At 50.5% G+C, this 17515-nt stretch overlaps 1 protein-coding gene across 1 annotated transcript in view; it reads right to left on the bottom strand.

The window, feature by feature from the left end:
• Window positions 1-17203, bottom strand: part of LOC139759459 (protein slit-like) — a 1061304-nt gene extending 1044101 nt beyond the window's left edge. Inside the window, 2 exon segments of the mRNA XM_071681610.1 lie at window positions 16861-16934; window positions 16936-17203. Of these exon segments, the coding sequence (XP_071537711.1) occupies window positions 16861-16934; window positions 16936-17031 (170 nt within the window). The 5' untranslated portion in view covers window positions 17032-17203.
• Between the last annotated feature and the right edge of the window lie 312 nt (window positions 17204-17515).

Genomic DNA, 17515 nt, shown 5'->3' with positions numbered 1-17515 from the left:
GAAACCAGTGAACTTACGAGAACCTGGCTGCTGCAGGAAGCCGATGCTGGAGAGCGAGAACGAACTATAATGATACATCTACACACCTCTGTGCCAACGTCCAACACCATACCATCGTAGGGAAAACATCATCAGCCACACCCATGTGTGTGCAGTGTCGGGAGGGAGTTCTACACCCGCGGGACCTCACGTCTTGCACCTTCTCTACCATCATGTGTATACTGACAGCAGCAGTGACAGTTCCATGACTCAGTCTACTCCAAGAGTCCACCAGCCATAAACTAGAGCAGTATATCTCCTCGTTCTCTCCCAAAACGCTGTCTAACAGGCTTGTTCTTAACCTCCAGTTCGTTCGTTACCTTGTCACTGCAGCTCAGCGAGAGAGGATCGCTGCCGAAGTCGTCCAAAGCCATTTATCAAGAACATGAATGCTGTAATCAGGTCACACCGTTTCGTCTTCCCTAATCCATGGTGGGGAATATCTACAGCCCTTAGCCTCTCACTGTCGCTCAGCTTTCTTAATCTAGGCACCATGTTAGCCGCCTTTATCACGACTCTCTAAATCAAATCTTTTTAAGCTTCTTTAGTCGCAGTGACCAAACCTTGAGAGGCATAACCCAGTTTTGGTCCATGTTGTGCATAATTCATCAAAACATTTCCTTATCCAGGTATGGTATTCTAATATCTGCCAGCATACACCTTCCCCTCCTCACCAGCTCTTCAGATGTGGCGCTCTGGCCACAGGTGAGGCACAGTGTCGATCCCTGGGTCTCTTTCACATGTATATTCCTATCACTCCCGCTCAAGTGGGAGTGTAATGGAAGTGTTTATGTTTCGTTGTGTGTACGATTGTTTATGACGCTCTGTTTGGTGTTGTTTATAATTATTTTGTTTGTTTATTGTAGGATGAGTGTGACCAGGCTAGTAAGGCACCGTTTTCAATGGAGCGAACATCTTGTTAATGCAGGATGTTCTGGAAATGTTATTCTTGTCCGACACTGACGAGAGTGACTGGTGACACGTAGGACACTATATTATGTAGTGGTGACGCTTGAGGGTCATCACAGCAATGGATAACCTAAACACATACTGACCACTACAACAAATAGAGATGTAGGTCATTACCACAGGGTGGGGCGTGGTGAGGTAAGGGTCGTCAGCAGCTGTGGCGAGCCATTCTTCACCACAATCGTCCCTAAACCAGCCCAAGACCTCGGCGCACTCAAGCATCTCCCCTCTCACACACCCTCACACTCAGCCGATGGTGTGAGATGATGAAACTCACACTCAGTGTTGTCATTGCGTCCCTACCATCACTGCCATCGTCAAGTCGGTGGCCAGCATCCCACCACTCCTCAATGGGAGATGTTAATACCTGGCTACCGTTCTCCCTGACGTCTACGTTCCATCAGCTTTCGACTCACGTCTACCACCAGGACCATCACATGTTCAGGTCGACAGCTACAATTCCTCCCAGCTACCATCACTATATGACGTCAAGCCTATGGTGTTTAGGAATACCCGAGACACGATGCTGTGGGCTACATCTTGAAATGATAGATGAAGCCACAGAGAAGAACGTAAAGCTAAAGGTCGAATCATTCTAGCAGTTGAAAAGGTCAACCCATCCTCAAACTCTCTACCGATTCATTTATTATCTGTCTTCAATACGAGGAAGGTCTCTCTTTAATCCCTTATTAACACAACAGAATGAAAAACGTAGAATTTCCTCCATGTTTATAGGCGACAAGATCACGCTCAAGAACATTCTTTTGTCTATGAAATATTAGTCACTGAAGAGCCTAGAGCAGGGGCACCAGCATTTATAATCGTTCGTTCAGTCCTTATGAGTCCGCTTATGTAATCCCTCTACAACTTAATTCCTTATCTAACACCCTGAGCAGGACGGGACGATCCTTCGGCATGATAACCTGGCCTCAGACCCGATCCTCAAGGGTCAGGTCAAAGACCAGGCCGTCACACCCCAAGGGTCGTCACGTCGTACTCACGAGGTAAAGACCAGCCAATCCAGTATGTTCCAACGTGTCTCCAGGGACCATATCTAAGTTGGTGACGAACCAGTCGTTTTTAATAGACATTCATCTCCTTGAAGCATCAATGAACGACACATAACCGTATACTTCTCGTAGTTCAGTGGTCTCCTAACTAGCGGGACTCCCTGTACTGCTGCTGAGAATGACAAGGTCTAAGAACCCTGTAACAGGTCGGCTGGCTAGCCACCTCCCAGCGCGTCACGCCAGCCAGCCGACCTACGTCATCTAAAAATTCACAATCAGCCACAATGGAGCCACTTGCGTGTGAAGGCAACGGGGGAGGCAGCGAGGTGGCCTATGTATGGCCTAGTGGGGAGCTACGTGGGGCTTAGAGGAGTCTAAGTGGACTTAACGGGCCGTAGACGGGGCTAATGGGATCTGCATGGATGGGGTCAGCGGGGGCTGGTGGCAGAGCGGAGCCTGACCGGTCGGGTAAGGGAACAAAAAGTCCTGAGGGCCAGTGAGGCTGGATGGGGCTGTCTCGAACCGAAGCTGCTTGACGACGGGGTCTCGATGGGACTTGCAGTGGTAGTGGGTCCTGATGGGACTGAAGGCCTTGACGGGGCTGGCACTGCAGTACTGATGGGACTGATGGGTTGGACGGGGCTGGAGCAGCAGCGGGGACTGATGGGTTTGACGGGGCGATTGTGACAAGGGCGGCGGGTGTGGGGCGAGGAGGTAGGTAGAGTCCCCGTGGCTCCCGGGGACCAGACCAGCCTCGCACTCAGTGAAGGAACACAGGCATGAGGAGCGACCCACACAATGGGTCGGCCACAGAAATCTTTTCTTGGGTTAACAAGCGGGAGATCTCTCTCTCTGCACCACCGGGGAACACTGTAATGATCATGTGGAGAGGTAATGAGGGCCTGTAGTGAGGGTGCTGTGTGGTCGTGGTGGATGTGGTCCTGAGGGAGGGTCGCGGTGCGGTGGAAATGGTTGTGGAGGAGACGTGGAGTTCTCAAAGAGGTTGTGAATGTCGTGGAAGGGATTGAGACGGTCGTGGAGCATAGACTGTCTGTTGTACGGGAGTGTAGTGGTTGTGATCATGATGAGTTTGTGGTGGTTGTACAGACCGTGGGAGTTATAGTGGTTCTGGGGTAATGGTAGTGGTTTAGGAGGGGTTGTGGTAGTGGTCCAGGAGGGGTTGTGGTAGTGGTCCAGGAGGGGTTGTGGTAGTGGTCCAGGAGGGGTTGTGGTAGTGGTCCAGGAGGGGTTGTGGTAGTGGTCCAGGAGGGGTTGTGGTAGTGGTCCAGGAGGGGTTGTGGTAGTGGTCTAGGAGGGGTTAGGGCAGTCGTCCAGGAGGGGTTGTGATCATGGTCCAGGAGGGGTTGTGGTAGTGGTCCAGGAGGGATTGTGGTAGTGGTCTAGGAGGGTTGTGGTAGTGGTCCAGGAGGGGTTGTGGTAGTGGTCCAGGAGGGGTTGTGGTGGTGGTCCAGGAAAGGTTGTGGTAGTGGTCCAGGAGGGGCTGTGGTAGTGGTCCAGAAGGGGTTGTGGTAGTGGTCCAGAAGGGGTTGTGGTAGTGGTCCAGAAGGGGTTGTGGTCGTGGTCCAGAAGGGGTTGTGGTCGTGGTCCATGAGGGGTTGTGGTCGTGGTCCAGAAGGGGTTGTGGTCGTGGTCCATGAGGGGTTGTGGTCGTGGTCCAGAAGGGGTTGTGGTCGTGGTCCATGAGGGGTTGTGGTAGTGGTCCAGAAGGGGTTGTGGTCGTGGTCCATGAGGGGTTGTGGTAGTGGTCCAGAAGGGGTTGTGGTCGTGGTCCAGGAGGGGTTGTGGTCGTGGTCCAGCAGTACCAGGATAGTGCCTGCGGTGCGTGACGAGGGAGGGTTGTAATGATCATAACTATTTTCCGCCAAAGTTGTGATGATCGTCAAGGGTTGTGACAAACGGAAGCAGAACAAGTTACAAAGACTGTTCAAAATAACCGTGGCTCACGTACCGATCCTTTCGTGATCTTAGCTCTCCTGTGACGACTTCAGGTCGACACACAACCTTCTGTGTGTATATATATATATAACAAGCAACGCCCTCTCCCTGCACCTGGGACGGGCACAACCAAACATGCACTACAACCTGAGGAACGAATTTGCCACCACAGGTATGGCAGCGACAAAACACACACGACGCCTCCTGGTCCTGACCCGCTCCATCTACTGCACATAATCCATCTTTTTATCTGCGATCCACACAAGTCTACACCGTCCATGACAAGTGACCAAAACGAGCGAGCGATCTCCGATCTAGCGGACTTTTGCGGCTGCCGGAGGAGCGTGGTGGATGGTGACGCTCCCGGAGCAGCGACAGTAACAGAGAGCTGGGGTCCTGGAGCGCCGTAGGAGGGCGTACCCCTTATGGCGGGATCCCTCCAAGGCGTTCGCGCCAGCCCAACCCTCCACGTGCCACACACTGGGATTTCATTTATGGGTCCCTTTGTGGCGTTACGGGGGCCTGGGATGTTTACATAAAAGATTAATGTTCAGGCCCCGATGGCGGTCCTCTCTCTCTCTCTCTCTCTCTCTCTCTCTCTCTCTCTCTCTCTCTCTCTCTCTCTGGTACTGTGATGGGAAGCGCGCGGGGAATATGGCTGTGTCTCTCTCCCGATGAGGCGCAGCAAGCCCTCCACATCCAGGCGGACGCAAGACAAGTTCAGTTTTCAACTTCTTCTGCCTCCCCCGGACGCACGACGCTGAGCAGCGCAGTACATCCTGATAAGAGGACATGACGCTGAGAGACAGCTGATGTACCATCCAGACGCTTGGTATAACATCCACACATCCAGACCGATATCTTTCACAGACATACAACATAATTTACAGTTCTAAGTCGACACAACTTCCCTCTTTTTTTGACATTTCATTTGCCTTCACTACGACAATATACAGCCCCTGGATATGGTGGTCTAATCCTAGGCCAGACCCTTTAAGGTCTGGTCAAAGGCCATCATACGTCACAACAAGACCCATGGGTCGTAACTTCGTACTGAATAGGTCGTACCGTCGTGCTCAATGGTCGTACCGTTGTGCTCAATGGTCGTACCGTCGTGCTTAACCGTCGTAGCGTCGTGCTTAACTGTCGTAGCGTCGTGCTCAATGGTCGTACCGTCGTGCTCAACCGTCGTACCATCGTGCTCAATGGTCGTACCGTCGTGCTCAACCGCTGTGGTTAACCGTCGTACCGTCGTGCTTAACCGTCGTACCATCGTGCTCAATGGTCGTACCGTCGTGCTCAACCGCTGTGCTTAACTGTCGTACCGTCGTGCTTAACCGTCGTACCATCGTGCTCAATGGTCTTACCGTCGTGCTTAACCGTCGTACCGTCGTGTTTAACCGTCGCACCGTCGTGCTCAAAGGGTAAATCGTCCCCGTACCACCATCAGGGCCATTCCACCTGGACTATCACACCCTCACTATCGCACCCTCACTATCACACCCTCACTATCACACCCTCACTATCACACCCTCACTATCGCACCCTCACTATCGCACCCTCACTATCACACCCTCACTATCACACCCTCACTATCACACCCTCACTATCGCACCCTCACTATCGTACCCTCACTATCACACCCTCACTATCACACCCTCACTATCGCACCCTCACTATCACACCCTCACTATCGCATCTGGACCACCACACCAAGACCATCCCATCGACACGAAGGATGTAAACCATGTCTGGTGAGTGGTGTGTCCCTCACCCCACTGTGCTCTCCATCATTACTCCGAGAATCCCAGGTGGACATTGCTGAGGGTTAAGGAACTTAAAACTCCAACATCTCAGGGAACTAAAGGCTTCCCAAGCAGTCAATAAACAAAGAGTTCCACATCGAGCCCAACAGATGACATGTAACTACATAATATCCCTTAAGTACCCCCAATCTACATACCTTGATACAGTACACGTGTAGTCGCTGGTGTAAGTAAACCATATATAGGTAGATAATTTACCTTAACCACATGATAAGCTCCCAGGCCATCAGCTGTGGTGTGTGTGTGTGTGTGTGTGTGTGTGTATGTGTGTGTGTGTGTGTGTGTGTGTGTGTGTGTGTGTGTGTGTGTGAGTGTGTGTGTGTGTGTGTGTGTGTGTGTGTGTGACACACTACAGACACCAGGCAAACTTCCATACCACAAAGAAAGGATGGAATAAGGAGAAACAGAATGCAGGAGGGACATGATATGTCGGAGTTGTACCTCAAACGCCGTCGAGGGGGACACATACTGAAACCCTTGCCCGAGGAGCAACTGGGAGTCCTGGGAGACGTGAAGTACGATGGCTCAGAAAAGGGGTGGGAGGTGGGGAAGACTTGAGTGTATGAATGAGGAGGGCAGACAACAGATCTGATGGTCCATAACAAGGGTATCTACTGTCTTATTCCAACTAGTGCTTAGGAGAGGATAGCAAAGCGGAGGGGCACCTCTCCATTCCACTCTCCTGCGGCTCAACGGCCGAAAAAGAAAAAAAAAATGTACAAATAAAGTATACTGCCACTGATGTTCAATAAGAAAGTGTGAGGTGGAAAAAGTTCCCTACCAATCTTATTATACCCAGCTGCGCTGGTGTTTGACGTAGAAAGAGAAAAAAAATATCTGAAGATAGATAGATAGACAGATAGATAGATAGATAGATAGATAGTTTATTGACCACAACAAGATAAGATTGTCATTAAGCATACATAAATACAATTAAACGTTAAATCTAAAGTAACAATAATCACTAAATCCACTTTTAATGTTGATAATGTAGTCCACAGAATATTATCTTAAAGTTATTTAATCATACATTTCTAATATCTTAAAAATTATTTCACAACATGTGTCATGGGGAAAATCAGGTGCAAAAAGGTCCTCTAATCTTATGAAGTTATACATATGTCTGATGTTCTGTGTCAAAGAACAATTTTCAATCACATGCCTCTCTAATCTCTTCTTGAAGCAGGAATATTACCTGACAACAGACATCACTGAAGTATTTGTCTGGTTTGGATCTGAATATATCGAACTTGCTACAGCTATATTAGGTTCATTCCAAATTTTTTTGTCCACCTTGCTATTGCATCTCCTTTATCAGATCTTAACACCAATACTTTGTCCTTGAATCTCTTGTCTAATTACGCTGTCGATATTATTAAGTATTCTGAACATTGGTATCAGATCTCGTATTCTGCGCTCTTTTGTTTTTCTCTCCCAATAGAGGTTTTTCTCCTGAGTGACGGGACTAGTCTGGTCGGTCTTCTTTGAATTCATTCCAGTTTTTCCTTAGCAATCTGGCCAGGTCTGGTGACGTGACCGGGGCGTCTGACCAGGGCGTAATGAATGAGTCCTGTTTACGCGTCTAGCTACGAGGCCTTGCAATCTCTTTGGCTTTACTTCATACAGCTACACATTATCTACCGAATCTTAGGTCATCATTGATAATCACTCCAAAGTCCTTTTCCCTCATTTACTTCTAATGGTAGTTTACAGAGAACTTCAAATTCGTGATTTACGTCACGACCCTTGAGCATCGCGTTACGACCCTTGAGCAAAACGGAACAACCTCCGAGCAAGATGTTGACGACCCTTGAGCTCAACATTACTGTGCCATTCACTGCATCTGTCAACGTTGAAACCCATTTGCCACGTCTCAATCTCTCTCTAAACCTTCAGGCAGGCTTCCCCTGACTGGATTATATTCTCTAATGTCGTGTCGTCGGCAAATTTCGACACACTTTTGGCACGTCATGCGTCTTCAGGTCGCTGATGCTGATGATGGAAACTGTGTGGGTCCCAGGACTGGACCTTGTGGTACCCCGCTCGTCATGCGAGGCCAGTAGGATGGAAACTGTGTGGGTCCCAGGACTGGACCTTGTGGTACCCCGCTCGTCACGCGAGGCCAGTCAGGATGGAAACTGTGTGGGTCCCAGGACTGGACCTTGTGGTACCCCGCTCGTCACGTGAGGCCAGTCAGGATGGAAACTGTGTGGGTCCCAAGACTGTACCTTGTGGTACCCCGCTCGTCATGCGAGTCCAGTCGGGATGCTCTTCACCTATTTCAACACCACACGTTGCTTGCAGTCTCAAGAGCCAGCCTGCTGTCCAAGCGCAGATGGGTTATCCTCTGTCATGAGCTTTTGACTATTCAGCAAACGCTTTAGGTGGTACTTAATCGAAGGCTACACGGAATTTTACCTATAAAATATCAGAGAGTATTTATACTTATAGAGAATTCCATTACATTCGTTAAGTATGATCTATGACTTAGAAATTCATGTTCCTGGTCTGTTATCAGTCTATCATCTTTGAGGAATGAAACAATTTTGTGTCTAATGTTTCTACATTCTTTCCCCGAAAGCCGAAGTGCATTTTCGATATCCCCATTTTTGAAAATTGGTATCAAATCAGCAAGTTCCCGATCCTTAGGCACATACCCTTCTGGTAGTGATTCACTGAATAGGTTGGTGATAGGGTAAAGCTATTTGCCAGATGGCATTTGTCATTATTCTGGAGGAAGATAACGTCTACAACAGCTGAAACAGCACTTCCAAGCGCTCAGTGTTTTGTTGTATCCAATTTTGCGTCTTCGGCGGCAAACCACACACGGAATTGGGGAAGCCACTTACCTACTGTCGCTGGTTAGGGCGTCATTTGTAGTTGATAATGGGGAAACAGTAACCTGGGAAAGGGGTGTGAAGAAGAGTTAGAGCTGAGAGGTAAGGAAATGTAAGGCCTGGGAGGTAAGGAAATGTGAGGGCTGATAAGCAAAGAAATGTAAGGTCTGGGAGGTAAGGAAATGTGAGGGCTGGTAGGCAAGGAAATGTAAGGTCTGGTAGGTAAGGAAATGTAAGGGCTGATAAGCAATGTAAGGGCTGGCAAGCAAGGAAATGTAAGGCCTTGGAGGTAAGGAAATGCGAGGGCTGGTAGACAAGGAAATGTAAAAGCTGGGAGGTGAGGGAGAAATAGTTCCATCCCTCGGCTGCTGGAGCCGCCAGATAAACATTCATCAGAACCCAAACCACAAGTGACGCCTCCAAGGATAAGCCTGGGACAAGGTGTCCCTCCTGCCTCGCTCCTTCCTCTTACAAAACCAAAGTGTGCGGGTCAGCGTTTCCTGAGGGAGGTCCAGGCGACACACACAAAAGATATATCCGACTGAGAAGAACGTGTGTCCCCTTTGCCCGCCGACATCACACCACAAGAAACACGCAACACATCAGGGAAAATCCTCGACACACACCCCTACTCCCCACCACAACGCCTTCTTTGCAGATCTTGCAACCCAGATCTCCTTGTGTAATTTCAGCTGCTCCTATGATGGCAAGAGTGTCAGGTTAAGCCAATACTCTCTCCCTCTGCTGACATTTTGCATCTCCTCCTTACGGCTTACTGAATGATACGCTGATCCCTGTGAAGCAAGACCAGGTCCCATCCACGCTGTCTTGGCTCCTTGTTTAACCAGATACAGACAGATGCTTGACCCACGCACCTGCATACTGATGAAGTGATTCCTTAAGAACAGTGTCACGACCCTTGAGCACCGCGTTACAACCCTCGAGCACCACGTTACGGCCCTTGAGCACCGCGTTACGACCCTTGAGCACCGCGTTATGGCAGCTGAGCACCCCGTTATGGCCCTCGAGCACCGCGTTACAACCCTTGAGCACCTCGTTACGACCCTTGAGCACCGCGTGGCGGCCCTTGAGCACCGCGTTACCACCCTTGAGCACAACATTACCACCCTAGAGCACCTCGATACGACCCTTGAGCTCGACGTTACGACCCTCGGCTGTGACAGGCACCATCCATGGCTCTGACGACTCATGGATGGTATCGCTGTCCTCCACACACACACACACACACACACACACACACACACACACACAGGATACAGCCAAACAAAAGACGTTAATGGCCGTACGTCCGGGGCTGGGCTTCTCGTGGTGTCTGTGTGGCACAGTCGTCCCCCCAACCCCTGGTGAGCAGTGTCAGTACTAGACAGTGTTGAGGGCTGGCCATACACAGGATGCAGCAGGTGGTCGGGGACACACGCCCGCTCACCCACAAGGAACAGCTGACGTAACAGATGGGCGTGTGTGTGTGTGTGTGAGGAAATCTTGCCACCCACCTCTGGATGATGGCTCATCTCATACAACTGTAGGGAACTGATTAATCTCAGGACATGAAGGGAACAGTAGGGGAGGGCCGGCTACAGTGACGGGTCATAGGTTCCAGTGTCAGTGACTGGAGTAACTGTAGACAAGGCACTGTAGACGAAGATTACAGTGATAAAAGTAACTGTAGACGAGGCACTGTAGATGAAGGTTACAGTGATAAAAGTAAGTGTAGACGAGGCACTGTAGACGAAGGTTGCAGTGATAAAAGTAACTGTATGACTGTGTTGGGAGGTTATGTAGAGGTTATAATGACAGGTGAGTGGTGCCACCGTCACCGTAACGGTGCGACTGTGACGAAGAGGCGACAGTAATAGGCATCTCTGGATGTGACAAGGATGTAAGGGACAGTAGAGGCACCAGTAACACTGGATGTGACAGGGATGTACGTAACAGTAGAGACACCAGTAACACTGGATGTGACAAGGATGTAGTTGACAGTAAAGGCGCCAGTAACACTGGATGCGACAGGGATGTACGTAACAGTATAGACACCAGTAACACGGGATGTGACAAGGATGTAGTTGACAGTAAAGGCGCCAGTAACACTGGATGCGACAGGAATGTACGGGACAGGAGAGACACCAGCAACAGCCCTGACCACAAACCCAACAGAAAGTAGGTGGAGGGGCGACAGTAGCTGAGGCAGGAGGTTAATACGTGAAATACGGAGGCGGCTCTGCGGGCCTAATACGGATGTGTCGCTGGTATGGACGCGCTCGAGTGTTTCTTCTATGAATGTGAAGAGGGAAGTGGGTGGCTGGGGCGGCTGGCGGGCAGGACGCTGCTAGGCCTACTAACCCCTACGCCAGACATGTATCTTAGTGGATCATTCTAAACCACACGAAGCACACAGCCCCTACTTACAACGACAGGTGGGGTGGCACCACTCCAGTCTACCGCTGGGCACTGAGGAAGCACACAGCCCCTACCTACAACGACAGGTGGAGTGGCACCACTCGGGTCTACCGCTGGGCACTGAGGAAGCACACAGGTGTACACCAGCGCCATGTCAAGAGGGACGAGTGCCACAGAGTGTGTTGACTGACCAGACAACATAGGTGGTGTCCAAGGACTAATGACAGCCAGAGTGACACAGACCACACAAGAGACTCCAGGCCCAAGCGAGGTGATCTGCCCTCAACACGGACTGAGGGAGCAGTGAAGGTTAAGGATAGCATGGCGAAGGCTCTCTCTCTCTCTCTCTCCCCGCCCACCAGAGGCACGAGTGTGGCAGACTGATGCCTGATAACAGCGAGTCACACACCAGAACACAACCCCAGGACCTGACAACGTCTTGAGTAAACCAGTGCCATTTAACAGTGTAGGAAACCAGTGCCAGCCATCAGTGTAGGAGACCAGTGCCAGACATCAGTGTAGGAGACCAGTGCCAGACAGCAGTATAGAAGACCAGTGCCAGACACCAGCGTAGTAAACCAATGCCACACAGCAGTGCAGGAGACCAGTGTCAGGCAGCAAAGTGAGAGACCAGTGTCAGACAGCAGTGTAGGTGACCAGTGCCACACAGGAATGTAGATCAGTGCCACACAGGAGTGTAGGAGACCAGTGTCAGACAGCAGCGTAGGAGACCAGTGTCAGACAGCAGTGTAAGAAACCAGTGCCAGACAGCAGCGTAGGAGACCAGTGTCAGACAGCAGCGTAGGAGACCAATGACACACAGCAGTGTAGGAGACCAGAGCCAGACATGAGAATAGGAGACCAGTGTCAGACAGCAGCGTAGGAGACCAGTGTCACACAGCAGTGTAGGAGACTAGTGTCAAACAGCAGCGTAGGAGACCAGTGCCACACAGCAGTGTAGGAGACCAGTGCCAGACAGCAGTTTACCTACAGAGTGCCACGGTAAGGCACCCACTCCCGACCCCAGTTTAGGCAGGCAGAGCAGACAATGAGGCCAGCGCCACACGCGGGTGGGACGTGCACGACAGAGGCGCACATGACAGGTCACACCACCCGACGGTACCGCCACACAGCAACAGTGCCTGGCCCTCTGCCTGGCAACACTGATGGCCACTGGACAGAAGACCTGTGTCCGAACAGCTGTGACAGACGACAGTGTGAAAGGGCAGTGCTGCACGAAACCAGCGTCGAATAATAAAGACAACAGCTAAAGCGCAGTGTGAGGAGACCAGCAGCAGTTCTTGGTGACAAGCGACGCGTCGCGACACACACACACACACACACACACACATACACACACACACACACACACACACACACACACACACACACACACACACGCACACACAGGCCTCGCGTCGCACGGGAGTTCCAAAGACCAAGTGCGCACAACAACGGTGTAGACCAGTGACACATAACAGTACAGGAAACCAGTGCCAGACAGCAGCTGCGCAGGTCAATGCCAGACAGTAGCTGCGCAGGTCAGTGCCAGACAGCAGCTGCGCAGGTCAGTGCCAGACAGCAGCTGCGCAGGTCAGTGCCAGACAGCAGCTGCGCAGGTCAGTGCCCAACAGCAGCCGCGCAGATCAGTGCCAGACAACGGCAGTGCAGACCAGTGCCAGACAACGGCAGTGCAGGTCAGTGCCAGACAACGGCAGTGCAGGTCAGTGCCAGACAACGGCAGTGCAAATCAGTGCCAGACAACGGCAGTGCAGGTCAGTGCCAGACAGGAGCTGCGCAGGTCAGTGCCAGACAGGAGCTGCGCAGGTCAGTGCCAGACAACGGCAGTGCAAATCAGTGCCAGACAACGGCAGTGCAGGTCAGTGCCAGACAGCAGCTGCGCAGGTCAGTGCCAGACAGGAGCTGCGCAGGTCAGTGCCAGACAACGGCAGTGCAGGTCAGTGCCAGACAGCAGCTGCGCAGGTCAGTGCCAGACAACGGCAGTGCAGGTCAGTGCCAGACAGCAGCTGCGCAGGTCAGTGCCAGACAATGGCAGTGCAGAACAGTGCTTGTGGACAGTCATCCTCCTCCATCAACTCCAAGAATGTACCCATCTATGACGAAATCTTTCGCCCAGAACGGCGAGGCTAGCGCGTAGCGCTCACCGTATGATGAATGTAACGAGTTCAATCATCCTGCTTCTCTCCTGGGACACGTATCTTACATACCTACCCTTACGATGCTCACCTGGCACTGATCCTCAACCATATACACACTTGTCACTCAAATGCCTCCGTTGCAGCTACAGGTATGTTTGTTATTTCTCCTGGTTGTGAATTAATCAATCTAGCCCACGTCTTTGTTGGCGTATCTTGTACATCATTATCGGACATATATCTAGTATTACTGCTATACCTGAAGAATACAATTCTGCCTCTCCCCTGCTAAGATGCTTTTACATTCAAATCATCATCTCTTATGCCATTTATTTCCTGCTATTTATCTCGTAGCTTCCCCTCCTTTCTATACGCTGGAAAGTTCGGGCTCTCTCTCAACTCCTTGTGTTGGTCCATTTGTTCCCAGACCAACACAATTGCTGGGAAATTGTTTCTGAATTCTCTCTCTCTAACTTCTTCATTTCCAGTTTCATGTGACTGGTGACCTGTTGGCAGACTAATACTAGACTCGCATTCAAGTCCGTGGTTACGGAAACACTCAGCAAGCTGTTCACATCCGACGTACGGCCAAAACTAGACAACGCTCCTCAGGTTTGGTCACCGGACCTAAAGCTGCCCCTAGAGCTACTAGAGAAGATCCGGAGGAAGGCAACAAACATGGCAGTATCATTAGGAGGACCGGATTAGTGTAAGAAAAATGTTGGGAGGCCTTAAACTTGCCCACCATGGAAGAGAGAAGGGTGGAGGGTGTGCTGATCACAACATAGATATAACAACCATAAGCCATGACATCAATTAAGGAAGGAAATCGTTTATAAAGATATATATATAGAAGCATTCTGGGTGGTGGGAGAAGAGGAGTGGACGAATGGGATGAACGGAGAGGATATGGACAGTGCTAACAGCATACAGGTTTAAAAGGTTGTATGACAAAAATGTTCAAAAGATGGGGCTCCCACGAGTGTAAAACTCCCCCCACATATAGAACAAATAGAACTTTACACACACACACACACACACACACACACACACACACACACACACACACACACACACACACACACACCACACACACACACACACACGCACACACACCACACCACACACACACACACACACACACACACACACACACACTAATACTGGGGGAATTTAGATTCTCGTGGACACAGAAAGAGACCATTACACAAATATTTCGTCAACCAGCATGTCACCAAGAGGAGACACAATCATGGAAACTCCATACAATCCCACAATATCTATGGCAACAAGAAACTGGGAAGTGGAGGGCCAGCAGCCAGAAACCACGCCAGTATGGTGGAAGGCATTGTGAAATGTAGAGTGAAGGAGCAGCAACACGGGTTCCTTCAGCCTACATACAAAAGAAAGGTAGAGATGGTGAACCATGGTCCAGCAGACGATTCCAGACAGCGGCGGAGGTTCACGACGTGCTATGAGGCGGTGCCCCAGCCAGACAGCATTCTGCAAGGTAGTAGAGAGCGAGAACGTGTACAGCAGGGTGAGGCACGAGGCACAGAGAAACCGTGAGAAGAGAACAAGGCAGAAGACAAGTCAAGACAACTCCATAAGTTGATCAAGAGTAAACTGTCGGTGGAAGCGACAATGTGAGGATATGCCGATAACTGAGTGACACGTTCAAATGTGTTTCCACAGTGGAGACGGGGCAGTACCTAACACCCAGACAGATGGAGTGGGTATAAGGGCTTGAAAAGCAGTGAGCCTTGCCGACCGTGATGCATTCAAAGGCCGCCCGGGGTGGTGGGCATAGGTTCGAGTCCTAGATGTGGCATTCTGTCCACGCTGAACCCAAGGAGTGCCAAAGGGTTCTCTTCTGGAACCCACGCTCTTCTTCATTTATATTAGCGACTTGTCAAAAGGACTGAACTTACTGAATACGTCTGTGGATGATGTCAGGTCCAGGAGAGACGTGAAAACAAAGAAAGAACTCCACAAGGATAACGAGACAAACGCTGTCATTGGTCTAAAACATGGGTCATGACATTCAACCCAAGTGAATGTAAAGTCCTGAGGATGAGACACAGCAAAAGAAGGCCTTGAAAATGAAAGTTATCGACCCGCACAAACCAGTGTGGGAATGAAACTTGGGAGTCGACATCGCTCCCAGCCAGTAGCCAGAGTCCCATTTAAGGAGAAGAGGACAGACACCAACTGTCTGCTTGGTTAACTGTACAATTATATTCAAGTATACTGATAAGGATATATTCACCAAGACGTTCACATCCGACATTAGGCCATAACTCAAGCATAAACACACTTCTCAAGCTCGGTCAGCGCCATTAAAGCATCTTAGAGAACTATTAGCAGAGGTGCAAAGGAGGGTGACATAGATGGTACGAGAAATAAGAACGCCCAGTTACAGTGAAAGACCAGAGGCCTTGACTTTGTCCACTATGGAAGAGAGAAGAGTATGGGGTGCCTTGATCACAACATTCAATTTTCAATCCAGTTTGATGACAATAACAATGAGCAATTCATCAGGAGATACAAGGATACAGCAATCAAATGCTACAGCATGATATTAAGCAAGAAATGTGTCAGAAAATTTGCATAGAATTTCTTTTATAATACACGAGGACTGGATCAACGGCATACATTCAGTAACGACACTGTGAGTGTGGACAACACACGCAAGTCCACAAGTTGTATGATACGAGAGTGAGGTCAGATGGGGCCCTATGAGTCTGGAACCCTTCCCTGTACAGTACACATGGGTAATCACAAACAAGTAGGTAGACAAAGACATGATCCTTCTAAATGACATCAAAATAGAAAACTACAACATTATTGTATTTCTAGTGGACATAAATGTTCATCTACAGCCAGTACTACAGTGGTCAGCGTCAGGGGTACTGGAAACCCTGCCACTACTACAGTGGTCAGCGGCATAGGTACTGGAGATCCTGCCACTGCTGAAGTGGTCAGCGTTAGGGGTACTTTAGACTCTGCACTACAGTGGTTAGCGCAGGGGTACTGGAGACCCTGCCTGTACTATAGTGGTCACCGTCAGGGGTACTGGAGACCCTGCCTGTACTACAGTGGTTAGCGCAGGGGTACTGGAGACCCTGCCTGTACTATAGTGGTCACCGTCAGGGGTACTGGAGACCCTGCCTGTACTACAGTGGTTAGCGCAGGGGTACTGGAGACAATGCATGTACTGGGACGGGTTAAGAGTAGTGTCGTAAGGTACACAGGAAGGGGCAGTAGGTGTAAGTGACGGGGCAGGAGTTGTTGTAAGTGAGGTAGGAGGAGTTGTAAGTGTGGGAGCAGGTGTTGTAAGTGTGGGAGCAGGTGTTGGAGTGTTGCATGTGTAGGAGCAGGTGCTGCAAGTGTAGGAGCAGGTGTTGTAAGTGTAGGAGCAGGTGTTGGAGTGTTGCATGTGTTAGAGCAGGTGTTGTAAGTGTAGGAGCAGGTGTTGCAAGTGTAGGAGCAGGTGTTGTAAGTGTAGGAGCAGGTGTTGCAAGTGTGTGAGCAGGTGTTGCAAGTGAAGGGGCAGAAGAGCGAGGAATGGCAGGTTGTTGTGCGGGGTCAGGAGGAGCGGCGTTGGGGCGGTGCGGGTTCTGGGTGAGGTCCTGCGCGTGGTACTCACATGCGCTGGGCGTCATGCGGCAGGTGGCGGGGCACGCGCGTGAGGCCGCGGTGTCCGCAGCTCACGGTCAGGCCCCGAGCACGTGCACTCGGGCGGGCACGTGTTGGTGTCGGCCATGCCTAGGGCGACGGCCAGGAGGAGGAGGAGGAGGCAGTAGGAGGGCGGCAGCATCTTGCGTGGCGGGGCGGCGGCTGAGCCTGGTAGGCTAGTGGGCGGGACCCGCTCCCCCTCCCTCACTGACGTACTCACCGTCAACACTGTTTACTCACTCTCCCAACACTGGACTTAATAACTGTAACCAAAACGGGGTTTGTTTATCGATTTGAATAATGATCCTAGACTATGATTATCATAGCATAAAGAGGTAGACTACAATGAACTAAAATGGTCAAGCAAATTGGAAATTAAAAGTTGTCATAGAACACTAGAATATGCAAAAAAAAAAAAAAAAATGGGAGGGAAAATAGGACTGAACGATAAGCAAGCCCCGTCACGTCTTCTAAAAAAAAGTTTTTTAGAGTTTGATGTGCATGTGTGAGTGCACTGTCATGAGGCGGCTGACATGCACCAGTACACCATGCGGCACTGGGCCCGGCCGGCAGGGAGCAGGCCACGGCCTATCGGGGGTCCACGGCGAGGGGCGTCCCGCCTCACC

This window comes from Panulirus ornatus, chromosome 33, assembly GCF_036320965.1.
Source record: "Panulirus ornatus isolate Po-2019 chromosome 33, ASM3632096v1, whole genome shotgun sequence".
Taxonomy (NCBI): Eukaryota; Metazoa; Arthropoda; class Malacostraca; order Decapoda; family Palinuridae; genus Panulirus; species Panulirus ornatus.
Note: the sequence above shows the minus strand (reverse complement) of the source record. Positions and strands in the feature narration are given on the sequence as shown.